The sequence below is a fragment of the Anolis sagrei genome, chromosome 6 (genome assembly GCF_037176765.1).
Source record: "Anolis sagrei isolate rAnoSag1 chromosome 6, rAnoSag1.mat, whole genome shotgun sequence".
NCBI classification, from domain to species: domain Eukaryota; kingdom Metazoa; phylum Chordata; class Lepidosauria; order Squamata; family Dactyloidae; genus Anolis; species Anolis sagrei.
In genome coordinates this window covers 39,662,014-39,682,211 of record NC_090026.1, presented here as the reverse complement: position 1 = coordinate 39,682,211, position 20,198 = coordinate 39,662,014, and the positions used below count along the sequence as shown (strand labels likewise).

The window sequence follows — 20,198 nt, the reverse complement described above, 5'->3', positions numbered from 1 at the left end:
ATTCTGAGTCTACATTGCCATATAATCCAGTTCAAGCAGATAATTGGGATTTTATATGGCCGCGTAGTAGGAGCCTCAGACTAAAGCCCTACTCCAATCTTCTTTACACTCATTTCAATTTTGAAAATGTTGAATGGGCCATTTGGGACTGAACTGAGAATATATTTTTTGCTTCATATTAAAGTGTTTTTATGATTTAATTACTAAGAGTTTTGTTTTATTGTGTAAATAACCTTTGATTTACTTCAGCTAAAATGTAAGAAGCTGGAATCCCATTGAGCAATTATGAAAATGTAACCAACTGCTATATACTCACAATCCCTACGCAGCCTTTGGTTTAGGGGCTATGTAAGGACTGTGAAAGTCCCCTAAAACCTCATATACCTGTAAGCCAGGGGTCCTCAAACTTTTTAAACAGAGGGCCAGGACACAGTCCCTCAAACTGTTTGAGGGCCAGATTAAAATTTGAGAAAAAACATGAATGAATTCCTATGCACACTGCACATATCTTATTTGTAGTGCAAAAAACATTTAAAAACAATACAATAATTAAAATGAAGAACAATTTTAACAAATATAAACTTATTAGTATTTCAATGGGAAGTGTGGATCTGTTTTTGACTGATGAGATAGGATTGTTGTTGTGTGCTTTCAAGTCGTTTCAGACTTAGGCTGACCCGGAGTGAGGGCTGGGTAAATGACCTTGAAGGGCCATATCTGGCCCCCGGGCCTTAGTTTGAAGACCCCTGCTGTAAGCAGTTATTGCAATTGCCAGGAATGTTCCCTGATGATTTCTACCTTCCTTTCTTCTTGTCATGCCAGAGATCATTCACAAGAGTGAATGGGAGCATCCATCAGCTACTTCTTGATCAACAGAGGAACAGACTGGGTTGTGATTCTGGCCATGAAAGCCTTCGACAATACAGAGGAACAGACCTTTGGCAAGTGGAACTTGTATGGAATCTACTGTGTAGCAATGCTGTTATGGTACCACATAGTATGCAATGGTTGTAAAGGATTCCAACAATTATGAAGTTAGGATCAGAAAAATAAATGGAGCCGGAAGGATTTTGGAACTAAAAGGACTGTGAAGCAATCCCCACTTTGCCAGCCACACATGTAAGAAATAAGGTGCCATAATATTATACTAGTACTGAGAAAGGCTGACCTGATCTGTCATGATCATGATCCTTCCGTAACGTAGAGTCCGGAGTGATTCTTCATCATCATAGGTCTTCTTGTATTGCAGGCCCACAATCTTAATAATGTTGTTAATTTCAGCATTCTCCATTATCTGCAAAGAACTTTCAGATTCAGTGTACAAGCCTACGGAAGGATCATCTCTCTTTCCCCCCTCCCTGCAGCACTGTCAGTTAACTTTGACGTAATCTCAGCTTTTCTGCCTAGGTTATGACATGCTACATAAAATACTTGGCTCATCTTAAAACAGGAAAATTGTATCTCGCATCCCAGCAAGAATCCCTTGGGGACAGGTCATTAGTATGTCTTGAAAGATGAAGGAATGGGAACAAATTTGGATTAAGAAATCAAAATACACCCTTGCCATGGATCTTAAAGAAAACTGTCTTAAGATGTTTATAGGTGGTATATTACCCCTAAGAAATTAGGCCTTATGTACAAGAATGTTGGGAAAAACTGTTAGAAATGCCATGAACACGAGGGGAGCTTCTTCCACATGTGGTGGACTTGTGGAGAAGCTCAAACATATTGGGAACTTATTCATGAGGAGTCCCAAAAACTACTTGGAACTAAATTTACAGGAAAACCAGAATATTATCTTTTAGGTATTACAGACCCAGATCTAATCCTATGCCAAAATAAGGACATTTTATTTACTTATATGGCCACAGCTGCAAGAATCTCATATGCGAAACTTTGGAAAACTGATAAGACTCAAGACATTGAGGATTGGATAGAAAAACTAAGAGAAATCATAGATATGGGCAAATTAACTTTTTTAAAAGACCAATTTGGGAAGCCTAATAAAAAGGACAGATTGGACTCTTTTTGAGGAATATGAAAAAGACAAGAAACAGAGAGACAGTGATTAACATTGTCTTTCTGAATTTTATAGATAGATTTTCCCCTTCTTTTCCTCTTTTTAAAATATATATCATATGAATTTATAGAGCAAGAAGATCATAATCACAAGCTTAAAGATTAGTATAAATATCTTTATAAAGGACAATAGCGAAAGCACAGAATGTAAGTCAATGGACTCACTATCAGTATTTTTTTTCCCCGGACTTTTTTTTAACTTTAGCTTTTAAGTTTGACCTTCTTCTCTTCTATCTTTTTTCCTACTTTACTGAAAATTAAACCTGAATTGGAAAACGACCTAGGAACGGCTATTAAGACGACGGAACGGATGAGGACTGAATATGACGACATATTTTTAAAATTTTTATTGTTCACTGGTTTGATGTTTTTAGATATAGTGAAATGTGATGTTTTATTTTTATTGATGTATTTTATATATGCCATTGAATTGTGCCGATTGTTCGCAACCCTGAGTTGCCTTTGGGCTGATATGGGCAGGACAAAAATGATATAATTAATTAATTAAATAAATAAAGTGTTCTCCCACTTTTTATGTAAATATAAAACGTTTCTTCGTTTTCTTTGTTTTGGCATGTATAAAAAAAGAAAGATGATCTCAAAATATTTATTTTAGCTGACATTGCTCCATACTTGATAGTACAATACCTTCCCTTCTCCAGCTTGAATGGACATTAAGTGCTCTCATTCAAAAGTTCTGCTTAAATGCAAACCATAGGGCAAAATATTGTCAACTGACCTGTTTGTGGGAAGCCTCTCGTACATTGAGCAGCTTTCCACGCAAAGGAAACACTCCAAATCTGTCCCTGCCAACAACTCCAAGACCAGAAACAGCTAACGTTTTAGCTGAATCACCTTCTGTCAGAATGAGGGTGCAGTTGATAGAGTTCTTACTCCCTGAAAACAGAAATGACCAGATTTAACCTAGAATATTAGGAAGTGAATGACAAAATATTTTAGGCAAAATAACAGAGAGCAGATTCACTAACAATTCAGGACAACCCCTCATTCTCAGAAAGACGACTTTAGGTCCTTTTAGTGTGCAGCTTCCCCCATAAGGTCAAACTGCAGTTAACTGTAAGCAAGGATGCTAAAATCACCATCTCTCCAGACTCACAATCCTATCACAGTCCAGTCTGGCCCTTTTCTTCAGAAATGTCATTATGTAGCCCTCTGTGGATTGATATTCCTCCTCTAATGAAAAGCAAGACTTCTGACTTTGGAACACTCTTAGAAAACATACCAGCATCATTGGCGTCATCCAGTTTAGGTATTCCTTTAATCCGAGTGTGCTTTACTGCAGAACATTTCTTGTTTAGTTGAGTCTGGGCTTTAAATTTGACCCAGTTCATAATGCTTTCCACAATGCCACAACTGATTGCCTGAAAAGAAATAAAGAAAAAAGCTTATGAAAAGGGGTCTGAAATGTAACACAGGGTTCTCCCTCCCTCTCCCCTCTTGAGTCAGAATTGATTTTGCACCAAGCTCTGGTTTAAGACCTTTCTCCCTAATATTAAACAGAACTACCTCATAGCACTTACCCCCTTGACAAACTTTTCACTCAGCTTGCATGTTGATCCAAAGCTCTTTGCTTGAAGAGTCATGTTCTCTTTGGTTTGGGAGTCAAAAGTTGGGTTTTCAATCAAGCAGTTGATGAAAATCCACATGTGATTCTTCACCTGGAATTCAGATGCAGGAATCTTCATAGACTGCAAATGTTTCAACTTACTAGACTAGGGGTCCTCAAACTTTTTAAACAGAGGGCCAGGTCACAGTCCCTCAAACTCTTGGAGGGCTGGGTTATAATTTGAAAAAAACATGAATGAATTCCTATGCACACTGCACGTATCTTATTTGTAGTGCAAAAAAACACTTAAAAACAATACAATAATTAAAATGAAGAACAATTTTAACAAATATAAACTTATTAGTATTTCAGTGGGAAGTATGGGCCTGCTTTTGGCTGATGAGATAAGATAGTTGTTGTTGTTGTGTGCTTTCAAGTCATTTGAGACTTAGGTTGACCCTGAGCGAGGGCCGGGTAAATGACCTTGGAGGGCCGCATCCGGCCCTCAGGCCTTCGTTTGAGGACCCCTGTACTAGACAATCCAGCTGCAAAGTTCTTTAAACACTCAAACTGCCTGTTGGGATAACACTCCCCCAAAAGATAAACCACAGTATTAAAAAGTGATAGAAAAAGGTCAAAAGGGTAAAAAAAAAAAAACCCAAAGCATTTTAACAAAGTGAGAAATCAATTGCAAATAAGAACAGGAACGTGAGTATTTCATCAGGTTAAGCTTAGTGGGATGCAAAGCTGCACTGAACGAAGTTTACATCTTATTCTGTGCAATTATTTAGACAAAAATTCCACTCACTTTTGTATCTACCTACAAACTATGCCTATTCTGATTTAGAACTGTAGGAGGCTGTAAAGGGCTTGGTCCACCTGAAGTTTAATGAAACCGAGGCTTACAAATATGGCCCAAGAGACTAACAGAGCAGGAAAATGTGAGAATCATACCTGGAAAGGCTTCACTGCAACTCCACCTTTGTTCCTTTTCTTTACCACCTCAATTAATTTGTTGACAATTTGATCAGCAACATAGTCTACATGTCTGCCACCCTATAAAAAAAAAAGAGCCAAGTATTAGAGAAGTTTTATTGAACAGACTGTCACAATATTTATGATAATAGACAGGCCTTTTAATTTCTATCTTGCCAATGTGCTGAAATGGCCCTACTTTTAGTGTTAGGAAAGTTTATGGTACTTAATAATTTATACTGTTAATCTTTAAAGGTTTATTTATGTAGTGTTCGTAGGAGGGAAAGGTACACAGCAACGGTATCCTTTCTTACTTATACTTTATGCAATCTGCAATGAACAGCTTGATTACTCAAAGATAAATTTTCAAATGACTGAAGATTTCTTACTCACGTCGCATAATTATTTGTTATATCCAAGTAATAACACATATAACATTAATTTGAAAAAAATCAATTACAATTCATAGGACAAATTTTAAAATGGTATTTTGGGTTCCACTGTAACTGCTGTAGTTTGATGTATAAATTGTATATACAAGGAGGGGAGGGTGGGAGTGGGAAAAAAACCCAATAATTTTTTTAAAAAATCAATGGTATTTTGTGTTCCATGAATTCAACAAGATATCTTGATACATTTTATCTCAAATGTGTGATAACTCAAAATGTCGTCAAAATTAAATAATTCAATCTATCATAATTTAAACTTCTCCCCAGTTGCTTTAACCCCATGATTTCATTATGACTTCTTTAATGGGAGATCTACAGCTAAAATAATTCAACGAGACAGATTCAAAAAGCAAGAGAGCAGGGTTTTTTTTTTAAATGAGTCTTTAAGTCAATTACCTTAGTTGTAGCAATGCTATTGACAAAGCTAACTTGCTGGAAGCCTTTTTCACTCATTGTTAAGCAAACTTCCCATCTGCCGTTAACTTCTTCATGGATAACTTTCAATAGATTGCCAGTTTCATCCACCTTATCCTTAACATATAGATCCACATAGCTGCGGAATCCTTTGACCTATAAAAGAGACAGGGCAGGTAACATGTCAGTTGAAGAAGGTTTAAATTGGCTATAATGCCTGATTCTTCACATAGCAATAGATTGCCACATTATGAGACACAACTTCATTCACCCCTTGATTTTAGGTTACAGGGTACTAAAGGTAAAGGTTTCCCATCATTAAGCCTAGTCATGTCCGACTCTGGGGAGTAGTGCTCATCTCCATTTCTATGCCAAAGAGCCGGCATTGTCCATAGACACCTCCAAGGTCATGTGGCCAGCATGACTGCATGGAGTGCTGTTACCTTCCCACCGAAGTGATACCTATTGATCTACTCACATTTGCATGTTTTCAAACTACTAGGTCGGCAGAAGCTGGGGCTAACAGTGGGAGCTCACCCTGCTCCCCAGATTCGAAACACCAACCTTTCGGCCAGCAAATTCAGCAGTTCAGTGGTTTAACCTAGATGGTATTGCAAAGATGATTTGTACACTTCTTAATCCAGCACTATCACTGAAACACAAATGTCTTCGGGGCTGGGAGTGTCTTCTACCATTTTCTGATGGTAATATATGTCAAAGGCATTTAAGGACAGAGGTAAGCTTATCCACTGTTGTCCATGCACTAGTAGTTTCATGATTGGATTAATGCAATGCAGGTCTAGACAGCTATGCAATGCTTTCAAGACTAGTCTGGACATTTCAGGGGGCAAACCAGAACTGGTGACAGAAGGAGTTTATCACCTGCATATTACCCTGCTGCTAAGGGAAATTACATGAATGCCACCATACTACTAGATCAGTGCTAAGGGTTTGGCATTTTCGTAGAACGATCTAAACACTAGATAACAAAGCGATCAGTTGAGCCTCTATCTCCTTGCTCACAAACTGTACTCACCAGAATACTTTAACAAGAGTTCTAGGTTATGGCAGTTTGGAAAATTGTTTAAGGTATCACCCATTCCTAATCTAGAACTCCATACCAGTACAAATCAAAAAGGTGTTAATGGCATGTACTGAAATACTTGTTTCGTAAATGTTTCCCAGAATAGTAACTGGTCTATATAAGCAAGGCTTAAGTTTCCATTTTTTAAAAACAGTGAAGCGCATCTGTTTATCTATCTATATAAGTAAAAATGTAATGTTTGTTTGTGGGATTAACAGAACTCAAAAACCGCTGGGCAAATTGACCCCAAATTTGGACACAATACACCAACCATAGCAATCTATGTCCTTCACTTAAAAAACCAAAAATACAATTAACTTAAAACCCCCCAAAACCAAGAATACATGCGTGAATGTCCCGTCCCCCCCCAATGCGAAGGAACTATCGCATTGAAACTATCCGTTGAAAGCTGGCAATCCCTGCTGGCACCGAGTGAGGCTTAGCCATAGGTTCAGGCTGTGGCTCAGATGCGGTTTGGCCCCACTTTTAACTCAATGCGACAGGGTCCTGGGAGCTGTACTTTCATGTGGCCTTGCTGAAGCCATCTCTGCCAAGGAGGACTGGTGCCAAGGAGGACTACCGCCAAACTATGGATCCCACAGCAGCCAGCCATGCTTTTGGGCCTACCCTCCTCCACCACACTGAAGCCTCACGTGGGTCCTCCTTACCTCCCTTCCAGTCTCTGTCCTCTGTTGACCCCACCAAACAGGGACCCCTCCCTTCTTTTTCCCCAGTGAGGCAGGTGGGTGGCTGTTCCATGCCGGCGCCGTTTGTCAGACTTCACCTTTTCTTGCCTAGGCACCAACGCGAAGGGAGCTTTGGAGCCCTCAGCCTTGCTGGGCCCGGCAGGGATGCAAAGCATTTTTTGAGGTAGGCCTTGCTCACACAGCACTGGCCCCTTCTTTATGCCGCAGCCGCAAAGTGCCTTTCATGTGACCCTGCCTGCATGCCCAATCGGCAAACAGGCGGGAAGGCGCCCTGCAGCCATGGCAGAAAAAGGAAGGGCCAGTGCTGCGTGAGCGAGGCCTGCCTCAAAAAGCACCTCCCGCCTGCCCCGCACCTGGCCTAGCAAGGCTGAGGGCTGCGAGGCTCCCTTCCTGCCAGTGCCCAGGCACGAGGTAGAGAAAGGAAGGAAGGAGAGAAAGAGGGCGCGACAGAAAGCAGGAAGAGAGAATGAGGGATGGAAGCAAAGAGCAAAGGAAGAAAGGAAAGAAAGAGGGAGAGAAGGAAGAAAGAGGAAAAGAAAAGAAAAGGGGGTAGGGAGGAAGGAAAGAGAGAAGGAAAGGAAAAAAAGGGAAGAAACGAAGGAAAGAGGGAGAGAAGGAAGGAAGGTGAGAGGGAAAGAGGGAGGGCAGGTTGGCCACAGCAACGCGTGGCAGGTACAGCTAGTATATAAATAAAAATATAATGTTCGTTTGTGGGATTAACATAACTCAAAAACCACTGGGAGAATTGACACCAAATTTGGACACATTACACCTATCAGGCCAACAAGTGACAGTCACTCATAAAAACACTGAAAACCACAGCAGAAGAGACTTAAAAAGCCAAAAAACAAAAATTACATTACAACGCATGCACAAAACCACATATATACACACAAACACAGATATATACACATATCCATGAATACACACACACACAAATACACAGACTGGGCCACAGCAACGTGTGGCAGGGGATGGCTAGTCAGCATACAAATTAATTTCATTTACTTACAGGTAGCTTTTTCCCATTCAAAAAGACTGTGACATCTTTGGAAGCTCCTGCAACATCATAAGCTCTGCGAGACATTAGAGCCACAATGTCTTTGTCCAAAGTAGTCATTTTAAATTTTGACAGATCAGGTTGGAAAGTGATGCATGTGAAGTCCTCACCATCAAAATACTTCAGTTTCATCTCCCCAGCTTTACCCATATTATTAGTCCAAGTCTGAGGAAAGAAAAAAAATCAAGAAATTTTAGCTATCAAGACAAATGTGAATTCCTTTAACTGGGAAAGACATTTTCTAATTAGGGAAGAAACAGTTGGTTGGATCAACTCTCCTAACTCAGTCACCTTCTAATTCTTGAGTCAGTATTTAAGATGTGCATAGCCAGCAGTTAAAACTACAGACCAGATGGTGTCTAGACGTGGAGAAAATGCAGAGCAAATGCAGAAGCTGAGTTTACAAAAGTATACATAGCTTTTGGACATTTTAAAATGACAGAATCAATATTATGCTAACAAGGCTTCCTATACCTGCTGAAAGCGCTTCTTATATTCTTTGCATGCAGTTTCCACTGTAAATTTGGTACTGAAGATGTTGCACAGCTTTGCTCCATAACCATTTCGACCACCTGGAATCATGAATAATGAATCAAATTAATGATACCCAGTAGTACTCTGAAATCTAGGAGATATAAAGTCCAATTACATGCATAACTATGCTGAAAAAGAGCCTGTTGGGTCTATTGTAACTAATTCTACAGATGCACATCTTTAAAAAGGAATTTAAGTTTGCTTCAAATCAAATCAAACAACTTTCAGAATTTGTACATGACAAAACAGAGCCCTTTTTTTTTGGAGCACCAAGAGTAAATCTTTTCTCAGCTTCCTCTCCCGTTGCCTTTAGTTCAGGAGTCAGAATCTTTAGCTATACATCTTGTTGGACTCCAAGTTCTGATTAACCATAGCCAACATAGCTCTTTGCCATGTAAGATGGTTGCTGCCGTATCTACAAACCATAGGTCTTCCACCCAATTCCTATTCATTGCACTGATTTCAGGAACAGAGCAAAATAATAATAATAATAAAATTGGGAAGTGTCCGACGTGTGATCCACTACAACAGCCAGCAGAGTGTCTGCTGTGGACTCATCTTGTTGCGTTTCTAATAATAATAATAATAATAATAATAATAATAATAATAATAATAATATATTTATATTCTTCCCTGTCTCCCTGAAGGGACTCAGGGCAGATTCCAATCACAAAAAGGCAAACATTTGTGATTACAATCACAAAAAAGGCAAACAAAAAGGTAATCAATAAGTAGATTTTTGATTTAATATGTGCAAATTATGCTAATTTTAACAAGTGATATTTCTTGGATGGGAACTCTGCACCAGGGCAAAAGTCTGATGGGACTGAGTACTGTATTGACTTTGTAGTAATGTCCATCCCATAGTTTGCCAACTTTCAAATTGTGAAGCTTGAGCTCCAACTAGTGCGTGTTTTCTGAAAAGACACGAGCTGAGAGTTTTCAAAGGAGGTGGCCTCTTACATTCTCAAGCTTGAGTGTCATTAGACTAATTAGTAATTTTTAATAAGATTTCCTCTAACCTGTGACTTTTTTCTCATCATCATCGTAGTTGCTGGAAGTCAAAAGCTGCCCAAAAATAAGAGCTGGCACATAGACTTTCTCTACTTTATGCTCGACAACAGGAATCCCTTTTCCATTGTTCCACACAGAGATGGTGTTATTCTCCCTATAAAATAATAATAATAATAATAATAATAATAATATAATAAAACTTTATATCCTGCCCTATCTCCCCTTGGGGACTCAGGGCGGTTTACAACAAGCTGTGGCAAACATTCAATGCTATTCAATACTAAACAAAGAACGAACTAACTGCAACCACCCAAATCCCAAAACATACCCAACGTCCACTTCATCAAGTGCTCTGCAAACTACATCAACTAGAGAAGTCAGCCATAGCACAGCACTTGATGAACCAACCTGGATGCAGCATATTATTTGAGAACACAGAAATGCTGGACCACTCTAACAACCACCATGTCAGACTACACAGAGAAGCCATTGCAATCCACAAGAATGTGGACAATTTCAACAGAAAGGAGGAAACCATGAAAATGAACAAAATCTGGCTACCAATATTAAAAAAAAACATGAAAATCAAAACAGTAAATAAAGAACTACACTCAAAAAGCACAGGAATTCCAGACAAGAAACAATCAGGGCCAGCTAATCACCTCCCAACAAAGGATTCCCCAGCAGTAAGCAGCCAGACCTTGAAGCTGCAAAGCCATTAAATGCTAATCAAGGTGGCCAATTGCAACATTCAAACCTGCCTCCAACAGACAAGAGTTCTTTCTCCCACCTGGGACATTCCACAAATATATAAACCCCACTTGCCTAATTTCCAACAGACGTCACAACCTCTGAGGATGCCTTCTATAGATGCAGGAGAAAAGTTAGGAGATAATGCTTCTGGAACATGGTCATACCGCCCAGAAAGCTCAAAGCAACCCAGAATTATGGAGCACTCATAATTCATGCTATTGGACTGCATATTCCATTCTATCCCCTGTTTGATGAAGCTAAGACATACAAGATAAAAAAAATGAAAGAAGACTTACGGGTCAATTGTAATTTTGATGCAAGACATTTTCTTATCCCTTTGCTTGTTATCAGCAGCATTGACTAGTGGAGGAAAAAATACAGTTGGTGAGAAGCTAGTTTATCTTCCATGTCTCCAAGTCATTTCTGACTTATAGCAACTCTATCATGGGGTTTACGTGGCAAGAGGTCAGTACTATAAATTAATTCTGGCTAGGCAATGGAAATCACTCCTTTTAACTCCATTAGTTAGCTTAGAGTTAATATTTTTGTTAGACAAGAAATGCATTCAAATACCAAAACTAGAGCTATTTCAATGCATTGCTTTCAAATACCCTTAGAGCACTGTTTCTCAACCTTCCTAATGCCGCGACCCCTAAATACAGTTCAACATGTTGTGGTGACCCCCAACCACAACATTTTCCTTGCTACTTCATAACTGTGATTTTGCTACTGTTATATCTGATATGCAGGAAGTATTTTCATTCACTTGACCAAATCTGGCACAAATACTTGTTACGCCCAAATTTGACTACTGTTGGGGTTGGGGAGGGGGTAGATTTTGTCATTTGGGAGTTGTAGTTGCTGGGATTTATAGTTAACCTACAATCAAAGACCATTCTGAACTCCACCAACGATGCAATTGAAGCAGACTTGACACACAGAACTCCAATGACCAACAGAAAATACTGAAAAGGTCTGGTGGGCATTGACCTTGAGTTTGGGAGTTGCAGTCCACCTACATCCAGAGAGCACTGTGAACTCAAACAATGATGGATCTGGACCAAACTTGGCACGAATACTCAATATGTCCAAATATGAACACCAATGGATTTTGGGGAAAATAGACCTTGACATTTGGGGGTTGCAGTTGCTAGGATTTATAGTTCACCTACAATCAAATAGCATTCTGAACCCCACCAATGAGGGAATTGGATCAAACTTCCCACTCAGAACCCCCACGACCAAGAGAAAATACTTTTGTCTGATGGTCTTTGGTGACCCCTCTGTCACCCCCTCGGGTCCTGACCCCTGGGTTTAGAAACACTGCCTTAGAGGTTTGTCAAGCTATCCTGAACATCAATTACCATCACTCTCGACTTGATCCCACTAATCAACTCATAATAAAAGACAGGCCCATTATTACCATGTCATACATTTAATTTATTGACAGCATTTTCAACATACCTAGGATTTCATCAAAGATTTTATACAAGCCAGGTACAAAGGTGACATCCCTGCAGTTCAGTCCTACTTCTTCATCAAACACCCACATTTGCTGAAAAGTTAATTTTAAAAAGTGTTCAAAAATTTCCACAATATCAAAAAATTATTTACAAAACATTGGTTTTTTAAAAATAAAGATCTCATAACCATTAGTTTTCAGTACTGCAAAGTAATTGAGAATGGAGAAAGGAAAAGATGGAAGTCAAAGAAACAGTTGCAAGATAGATACAGAATGTAAACTATTTTATCTGCCTAATGAAACAGTAACTTTTCTACAAAACTATCTTCCGTAATATTGTATTGGCTCATCCAGTAACTACAGGCTTTGGACAGTTAAGCAGGCAGGAGCCCCTGGTGGTGCAATGGGTTAAAACCTTATGCCGCCAGGATTGCTGACCAAAAGGTCAGCGGTTTGAATCCAGGAAGTGGGGTGAGCTTCCGTCTGTCAGCTCCAGCTTCCCATGCAGAGACATAGAAAAGCCTCCCATAAGGATTGTAAAACATCCAGGCGTTCCCTGGGCAACGTCCTTGCAGATGGCCAATTCTCTCACACCGTAAGTGACTTGCAGTTTCTCAAGTCACTCCTGACACGGAAAAAAGTGAAGCAGACAAGTATAGTGCAACAAACGATTCAAGGTAAAAAAAAAAAAAACTCGGACAAGTTTCCTCTTCTTATGTCACTCACTCAAGTGGGTATAAAAAGCCAGCCACATTTTCCTGTTTACCATGTGCGCTGATTGGACTCAGCAGAAAATGCCACATTTCTGGTCTACAGAGGGGATTGCCTAGAGACCACACACTCAGTCCCCAAAATATAAACAGCACAATCAAGTTCTTTGGTGTGATATTGTAACAATTTTGATAAGCCGAACAATACAGAAAAAGCTTCTTTTGGTTTAAGAGCAACACATTTTGTCTCTTCCCTGCAAAAGCTTTTGTTTTTACCTGAGTGACTTGTTCTACAGAGCCAATATAAGTATCAGGTCGGAGCAGTATATGCTCCAGCTGGGTTTTCTTCTGGTAGATTCGTTCGACAGACAGCCTCTTTTTGGCATCATTCTTGATCTTATCCACTTTTGGGTTTACATCCACCGCCTGAAAAGAATAATCAACAGCATGAAAATATAAAATTGTATGCAGCAAACATATATATTGTATATTTTAACACACACACACACACACACATATATAGAAGCAAAATAAAAATATAATTTTGAAACAGTATGCAAGGAAAAGCTAGCTGAATGGATGGCTCCAAGAAAGGACTTGAATGAAATGAAGATAGAAACATGAATAAAATTTAAATATTTGAATGAAAGAATAAAAAATAAAAAAGAGAAAGAGGACAGTGCTGACCTACAGATGACAATTACAAAAAAGGACCTCCAGGTTTTGAGGTAATATACTTCAGGTTGTCATATAGCAGGGACCCACAAACTTTTTAAACAGAGGGCCTGGTCACAGTCCCTCACACTGCTGGAGGGCCGGATTATAATTTGAAAAAACAAATACCCCCCCCCCCAAAAAAATGAATGAATTCCTATGCACACTGCACATATCTTATTTGTAGTGCAAAAAGCACTTCAAAACAAAACAATAATTAAAATGAAGATTTTTTTAAACAAATATAAACTTATTAGTATTTGAATGGGAAGTGTGGGCCTGTTTTTGGCTGATGAATAGGATTGTTGTTGTTGTGTGCTTTCAAGTCATTTCAGACTTAGGTTGACCCTGAGCGCAGGCCGGGTAAATGACCTTGGAGGGCCGTATTCGGTCCCGGACCTTAGTTTGAAGAATATTCAGCTTTGATATTCTGGGTTATATGGCTGTGTGTAAGGACCCTCAGATAACCCAGGCCCCTTCTACACTGCCATATAATCCAGATTATCTGATTTGAACTGGATTATATGAGTCTACACTGACATATAATTAAGTTAAAAGCAGGTATTCTGATATTGATATTCTGGGTTACATTGCTGTGTGGAAGGGCTCTGAGTCCCCACTGCCAGATTACCCAGAATAAACAGATAATCTGGGATCTGATCCTGGGATAAAGGCGCCCTTAGTTATACCAGCTAATTTCAGTGGTGTTCTGAATTATTTGGCAAATAATTTCCGTTGTGTTTCTCTGGTCCTAATATGTTTAATAATTTAAACTGAATTCATGAATTTCCCTTCTTAAAGGTAGAGTCCTCTCACTTCCTGTTGCCTTGCATCCATTAAGTATGAGTCATTTAAGTCTGATGTTTGTAACTCAGGGACAGCTTGTAATTGGGTTTGATTGTGAGGGGCGAAGAAATCAAAAGATGGGTGCCAATGCCTTTAATCAGGTTGAATGGAACTGGATGGCGGAAAACATTTGGAAAGACTGAGGGCCCTTCCACAGAATATCAAGGCAGATAATTCACAATATTTGCTTTGAAGTGGGTTATCCGAGTCCACACTGCTATATAACACAGTTTAAAATAGATAATGTGGGGTTTTATATGGCTGTGTGGAAGGGGCCAGGATGTGATCCCTGATTTTCTGCTTTAAACTGGATTATATGAGTCCACACTGCCAGATAATCTGGGATAAACAGAAAACCTGGGATCAGATCCTGGAGACCCTTCCATACAGACATAAAAACCAGAATATCCCATATCTGCTTTGAATTGGGTTATCTGAGTCCACACTGCCATGGGCCAGAATGGAGAGAGAGAGAGAGGGCCAGGGGACAGTTCCACCTCTGCTGTGCTAATTTATATAGCATAACATAACGTCATGTGTATATGTATGTATGTGTGTGTGTGTGTATGTATATGTGTGTGTGTGTGTATATATATATATAGATATAATGTAATACAATACTAATAATCATATATTATAATTATCTATCTATATACATACATATATGTCATATTACTAATAATTTTACAATATAATGGTACAGTACAATATAGTAATATTTAATACTGATATTGTACTATGCTAATAATATATATTGTATGTATATATATCTTGTAAGCCGCTCTGAGTCACCTTCGGGGTGAGAAAGGCAGCATATAAATGTCGTAAATAATAAATAAACATATTCCAGTTCAAAGCAGAAAATGTGAGATTTTATTCGGCTGTGTGGAAGGGGCACCAGAATAACAAGGCAGATAACCCACATCTGCTTCGAACTGGATTATATGAGTCCACACTGCCATATAAACCAATTCAAAGCAGATAATCTGGTTCAAAAACATCTGGAGGGCCAAAGGTTGGGAACCCTATCTAGGCCTATCTGCAGTGGCATATAAAATCCAGATGATCTGTTTTGAACTGGATTATATGGCATGCGGACTCAGGGCCCTTCCACACAGCCATAGAACACAGAATATCAAGGCAGAACATCCCACAATATCTGAACTGCCATATAGTCCAGTGCAATGAATGTTGTAAATATTAAATAAATATATTCCAGTTCAAAGAACATGAGGGATTTTATTCAGCTGTGTGGAAGGGGCACTAAAATAACAAGGCAGATAACCCACAATATCTGTTTCGAAGTGGATTATATGAGTCCACACTGCCATATAAACCAATTCAAAGCAGATAATCTGGATTCAAAAACATCTGGAGGGGCAAAGGTTGGGAACCCTATTTAGGCCTTATCTGCAGTGCCATACAAAATCCAGATGATCTGTTTTGAACCGGATTATATGGCAGTGTGGACTCAGGACCCTTCCACACAGCCATAGAACACAGAATATCAAGGCAGAACATCCCACAATATCTGCTTCGAACCGGATTATATGAGTCTACACTGCCATATAAACCAATTCAAAGCAGATAATCTGGATTCAAAAACATCTGGAGGTCCAAAGGTTGGGAACTCCATCTAGGCCTTATCTACAATGGCATATAAAATCCTGATGATCTGTTTTGAACCGGATTATATGGCAGTGTGGACTAAGGACCCTTCCACACAGCCATAGAACCCAGAATGTCAAGGCAGAACATCCCACAATATCTGAACTGGTTTATGCCATATTATCTAGTTCAATGCGGATTTTATGCAGCTGTGTGGAAGGGGCTAAAGCAAAATAAGTGTTCTGAGGTAAAAAGTTACAGCAAAAGGCTGGAGGATGAGTGGCATCGTGGAGGCACCGACTAGAAGTTGAAGTGAAATGGTTCTGAGGTAAACAAATATACTTTGATGGGGGAAATAACGATTTGGAAGTGAATGAGAGTGTGTAGAAGGGGTATTTCGGACTCACCTTGAGCGGGGAAAGGGATTCGTCGAGATCCATAGCGGAGAAGGGAGTGAGGGGATGGCGGGAAGGAGGTTTGGGGACGAATGGAGACGGAGACCCGGATGAGAGGCCCAAAACGACGGCAAGGAGGCAAACGATGCAACGCGCACAACCTTCCTCCCTCGAGAACCCCGAAAAGCAAGTCTGTCCCGAACCGCCTTTCTCCCCTCAGCCCGGCTAACGGAAGAAGAGGCCGGACAAAAGCGACTGTGAAGAAGTGCTCGTCAACTAGTTCGAAATCGTCACCTCCTCCCGCTCAAACGAGGCCCGACCAATCAGCGCGAAGCTCGCTCTAAACGCTCCAATCGCCAACGAGGACGGTGTGTGGAGTGTTTGACCGGCCAATGAGAGACAAAGCTGGTGTGTTCAAAAAGAACTCTTCCCTCCATCCAACTTCTGTCTTTTACACCGGAGGTTGGTAAACACGCCTCCCAGATGCGTTTGACCAGTAGAGAAATATGTTGTTTTGATTGGCATATGCATGAACCAATGAGGATGAAGGTTTTTCAAAAATGTGTTGTGGAAGGCTTTCATGCTCAGAATCACTGGTTGCTGTGAGTACAGACTGATTGCCATGTTCCAGAAGTATTCTCTCCTGACGTTTCGCCCACATCTATGGCAGGCATCCTCTGAGGTTGTGAGGTCTGTTGGAAACTAGGCAAGTGAGGTTTATATATCTGTGGAACGTCCAGGGTGGGAGAAAGAACTCCAGTGGTGGGTTTTGGAGTTGTAGTTCACCTACATCCAGAGAGCACTGTGGACTCAAACAATGATGGATCTGGATCAAACTCTACAAGAATACTCAATATGCCCAAATGTGAACACTGGTGGAGTTTGGGGCAAATACAATCTTGACATTTGGGAGTTGTAGTTGCTGGGATTTGTAGTTGCTGGGAGTTCCGTTCAGCAGTGGAACTCTCTGCCCCGGAGTGTGGTGGAGGCTCCTTCTTTGGAAGCTTTTAAACCAGGCATGGGCAAACTTGGGCCCTCCAGGTGTTTTGGACTACAACTCCCACAATTCCTAACAGCCGGACTGGAGCCAAATTTGGCACGCATATAGATCATGACCAACTGAAAATATTGGTAGTGTTTGCAGGAAATTCGCAGAGGATGATGTGAGTTATACTCTACCCACTAAATAATTAACCTGGGCATCACCAGGCACATAAGCAGATTTCTAATAAATAACATTGCAAAATGCCTAAGCTGGGCAATGCCAGCTATGTATACTAGTCTGTTATAAAGGTTTCTGGTAGTTTTGGAGTTGCCGTAGCAATCCACATATAGGGTAATTGCTTAGAAATAATGTTTAATAACATGAATATAATGAAATAACCCAACAACTTTAGAGAAGGCCAGGAAGAGACTGATAAAGAACAAAAGGTTTTACTTCAAATATTATCAAACTACAACATTCTACAACAGACATGTTAACCATGACATTTCTTAAGAAGTACAGTTAATGAGAAAAGAGTATGGCGTAATGTTGTTTAATCACAAGGCACTAATAAACACATTTAGGTGAAGGTTGATCATTTTTCCAGTTATGCTTTCTTTTACACATGAGGCTTAGATTCAGAATGAATGACTATGATGGAGTGATGGGTATTGTAAGTTTAGTTACCATCTTGAATGATTGATCAGTGGAAAAAAATGACTCGTTAAGTTAGTCAGAAAAGCTACCTTGGTGCACTGATGTCAATGAGACCTACGTGAGGGCCAGAATGGAATACTGGTTTGACTATTGAACTGGAACACTGGGAGACCAATGTTCGAATCCATGTTTTTCCATGGAAACCTATTGATGACATTGGGTAACTCATAGTCTCTCAGCCTCAGAGAAACCTTGTTTGAAGAAATTCTGCCAAGAAAACCCTGCAATAAGATTGTCATTTATAAGTCAGAAATTACTTGAAGTCACACAACAAAAATTTGTGAATAATTTGTCCAAAATTACTAGGTATATCTCTTTGGAAGCATTCACCCCACTGCATATAATGAAGCGTGCTCTCCATCCCATTATATATATTTTGGAGCTTAGTTTGGATAAAACTTGTTAAATATAGATAAATTTCTAATTTTAGTTTTCTCTATAAAAGGCAAAATAATACCTCCTGGAAAAAGTAACATCCTGAAATCAAGTCTACAAGTTATGTATCAATTACAGAGAGACAAGGAAAAAAATATTTTCTAATGCCATGTGGAAAGATACCTTTCTAATACTTTGATGCATTTTCCAATGATTAGAGTCCCACAAATTAGTATAGGCCTTGTCCTTGCATTAGAAGGCAGCTGATTTGGAGACTCATAAAAGAGCACAAATTGTTGTTTTAAGCTTATTTTTCATTGTTACAGAGATCGTGGGGCATTTATTATTTTTATTGCCTTGCAATACACATCAAATTGCTGATGAGAAAGAAGAAAACCATGTGTAACTCTACCTCAGAAAGTATCATGCCTTGAATCGACACTGAGCAGATCTAAGCTGAAAAAGATGAGGACTGTGCTGAGACATATAATCCCGTAATATGTTGTTCTGGGCAGTTGTGGATGATCACCACCATCACTTATAAACACTATTAGAATCAACAGACCCAATCAACATCAGTGATGTGATCCTCACAGAAAAGAACATTCACATTTCAGGCCATATTAAGGAGGAACTTTCTTTGCAGACATGGGTGTTATTGTCCAAATATATCTACTATGACCATTGAGATAAAAATACTGGCTTGCACCAAACACATTTGTGTGTTAAGGTATCATTTGCAGGGATTTTTTTTCATGTCAGGAGCAACTTAGAAACTGCAAGTCGCTTCCGGTGTGAGAGAATTAGCTGTTTGCAAGGATATTGCCCAGGGGATGCCCGGATGTTTTTTGATGTTTTTAACATCCTTGTGGGAGGCTTCTCTCATGTCCCTGCATGGAGCTGGAGCTGATAGAGGGAGCTCATCCATGCTCTCCTGGAGTTGGATTTGAACCAGCAACCTTCAGGTCAGCAACCCAACCTTCAAGTCATCAGTCCTGCCAAGCCAAGGGTTTAACCCCCACTGCACCAGTGGGGACTCGTATTGGCAAGGAATAAGCCATGGCCAAATAATTCTCTTCACAGCTCTCTCCCCATGCTTATATAATGAAGGGAAAAGTCAATTTAACACATTCTCTGAAAAGTCACCCATCAATTCAAAATCCTTCAGAAATTGCTTTCCAACAGGATACTGTGTCTTTTAATCCTCCTGGGAAATAACAGTGTGGCGAAGGCTGAAAAATTGTAACAAATTGTAAATACATCTCAACTGAAGCGATTCATTGTTGTTTGGCCTAATCCAAAGAATCTATGGATGGATTGTATGTAACAGTGTAAAACGTGTCTCTTGTAATTCTTATATTGTTAAGTATTCATATGTTTTATGCAATTATGATGTTGTTTATTGTTTGCATTTTCGGTTGTGTTTTGGTTTTCTTTATTGTAATTGTTGTTCGGGCCTGGCCCCGTGTAAGCCGCTCCGAGTCCCCATTGGGGAGATGGTGGCAGGGTACAAATAAAGACTATTATTGACATTTATTATTAATAATAATAATAATAATAATAATAATAATAATATCAGTGTAGTTCTATCCTTACAAAACGTCTGTGAAATGAACAAACTGTCTAATTTCCTTCTATGGCCCTTATAAAAAGAATTCAAGATATACCACAGATGTTTGTGATGCAGGTTACATTTCTAGTGCAATGGGTTTGCCTCTAGACTAAGGCTGTAGTGGTTAATATCTGTGAG

The 20,198-nt window shown here is 39.6% G+C and overlaps 1 protein-coding gene across 1 annotated transcript in view; it reads right to left on the bottom strand.

Annotated features, from left to right (window-relative positions):
- The window catches only part of TOP2A (DNA topoisomerase II alpha), a 45,871-nt gene extending 29,200 nt beyond the window's left edge, over positions 1-16,671 (bottom strand). The window contains exons 1-13 of the mRNA XM_060781030.2: positions 16,384-16,671; positions 13,085-13,234; positions 12,101-12,191; positions 10,933-10,996; positions 9,892-10,037; positions 8,810-8,907; positions 8,288-8,500; positions 5,467-5,640; positions 4,601-4,702; positions 3,621-3,758; positions 3,323-3,461; positions 2,819-2,976; positions 1,169-1,294 (exon numbers count right to left, since the gene is read on the bottom strand). Coding sequence (XP_060637013.2) covers positions 1,169-1,294; positions 2,819-2,976; positions 3,323-3,461; positions 3,621-3,758; positions 4,601-4,702; positions 5,467-5,640; positions 8,288-8,500; positions 8,810-8,907; positions 9,892-10,037; positions 10,933-10,996; positions 12,101-12,191; positions 13,085-13,234; positions 16,384-16,416 — 1,632 coding nt within the window. The 5' untranslated portion in view covers positions 16,417-16,671. The remainder of the gene's footprint in view (positions 1-1,168; positions 1,295-2,818; positions 2,977-3,322; positions 3,462-3,620; positions 3,759-4,600; positions 4,703-5,466; positions 5,641-8,287; positions 8,501-8,809; positions 8,908-9,891; positions 10,038-10,932; positions 10,997-12,100; positions 12,192-13,084; positions 13,235-16,383) is intronic.
- Positions 16,672-20,198: the final 3,527 nt, after the last annotated feature.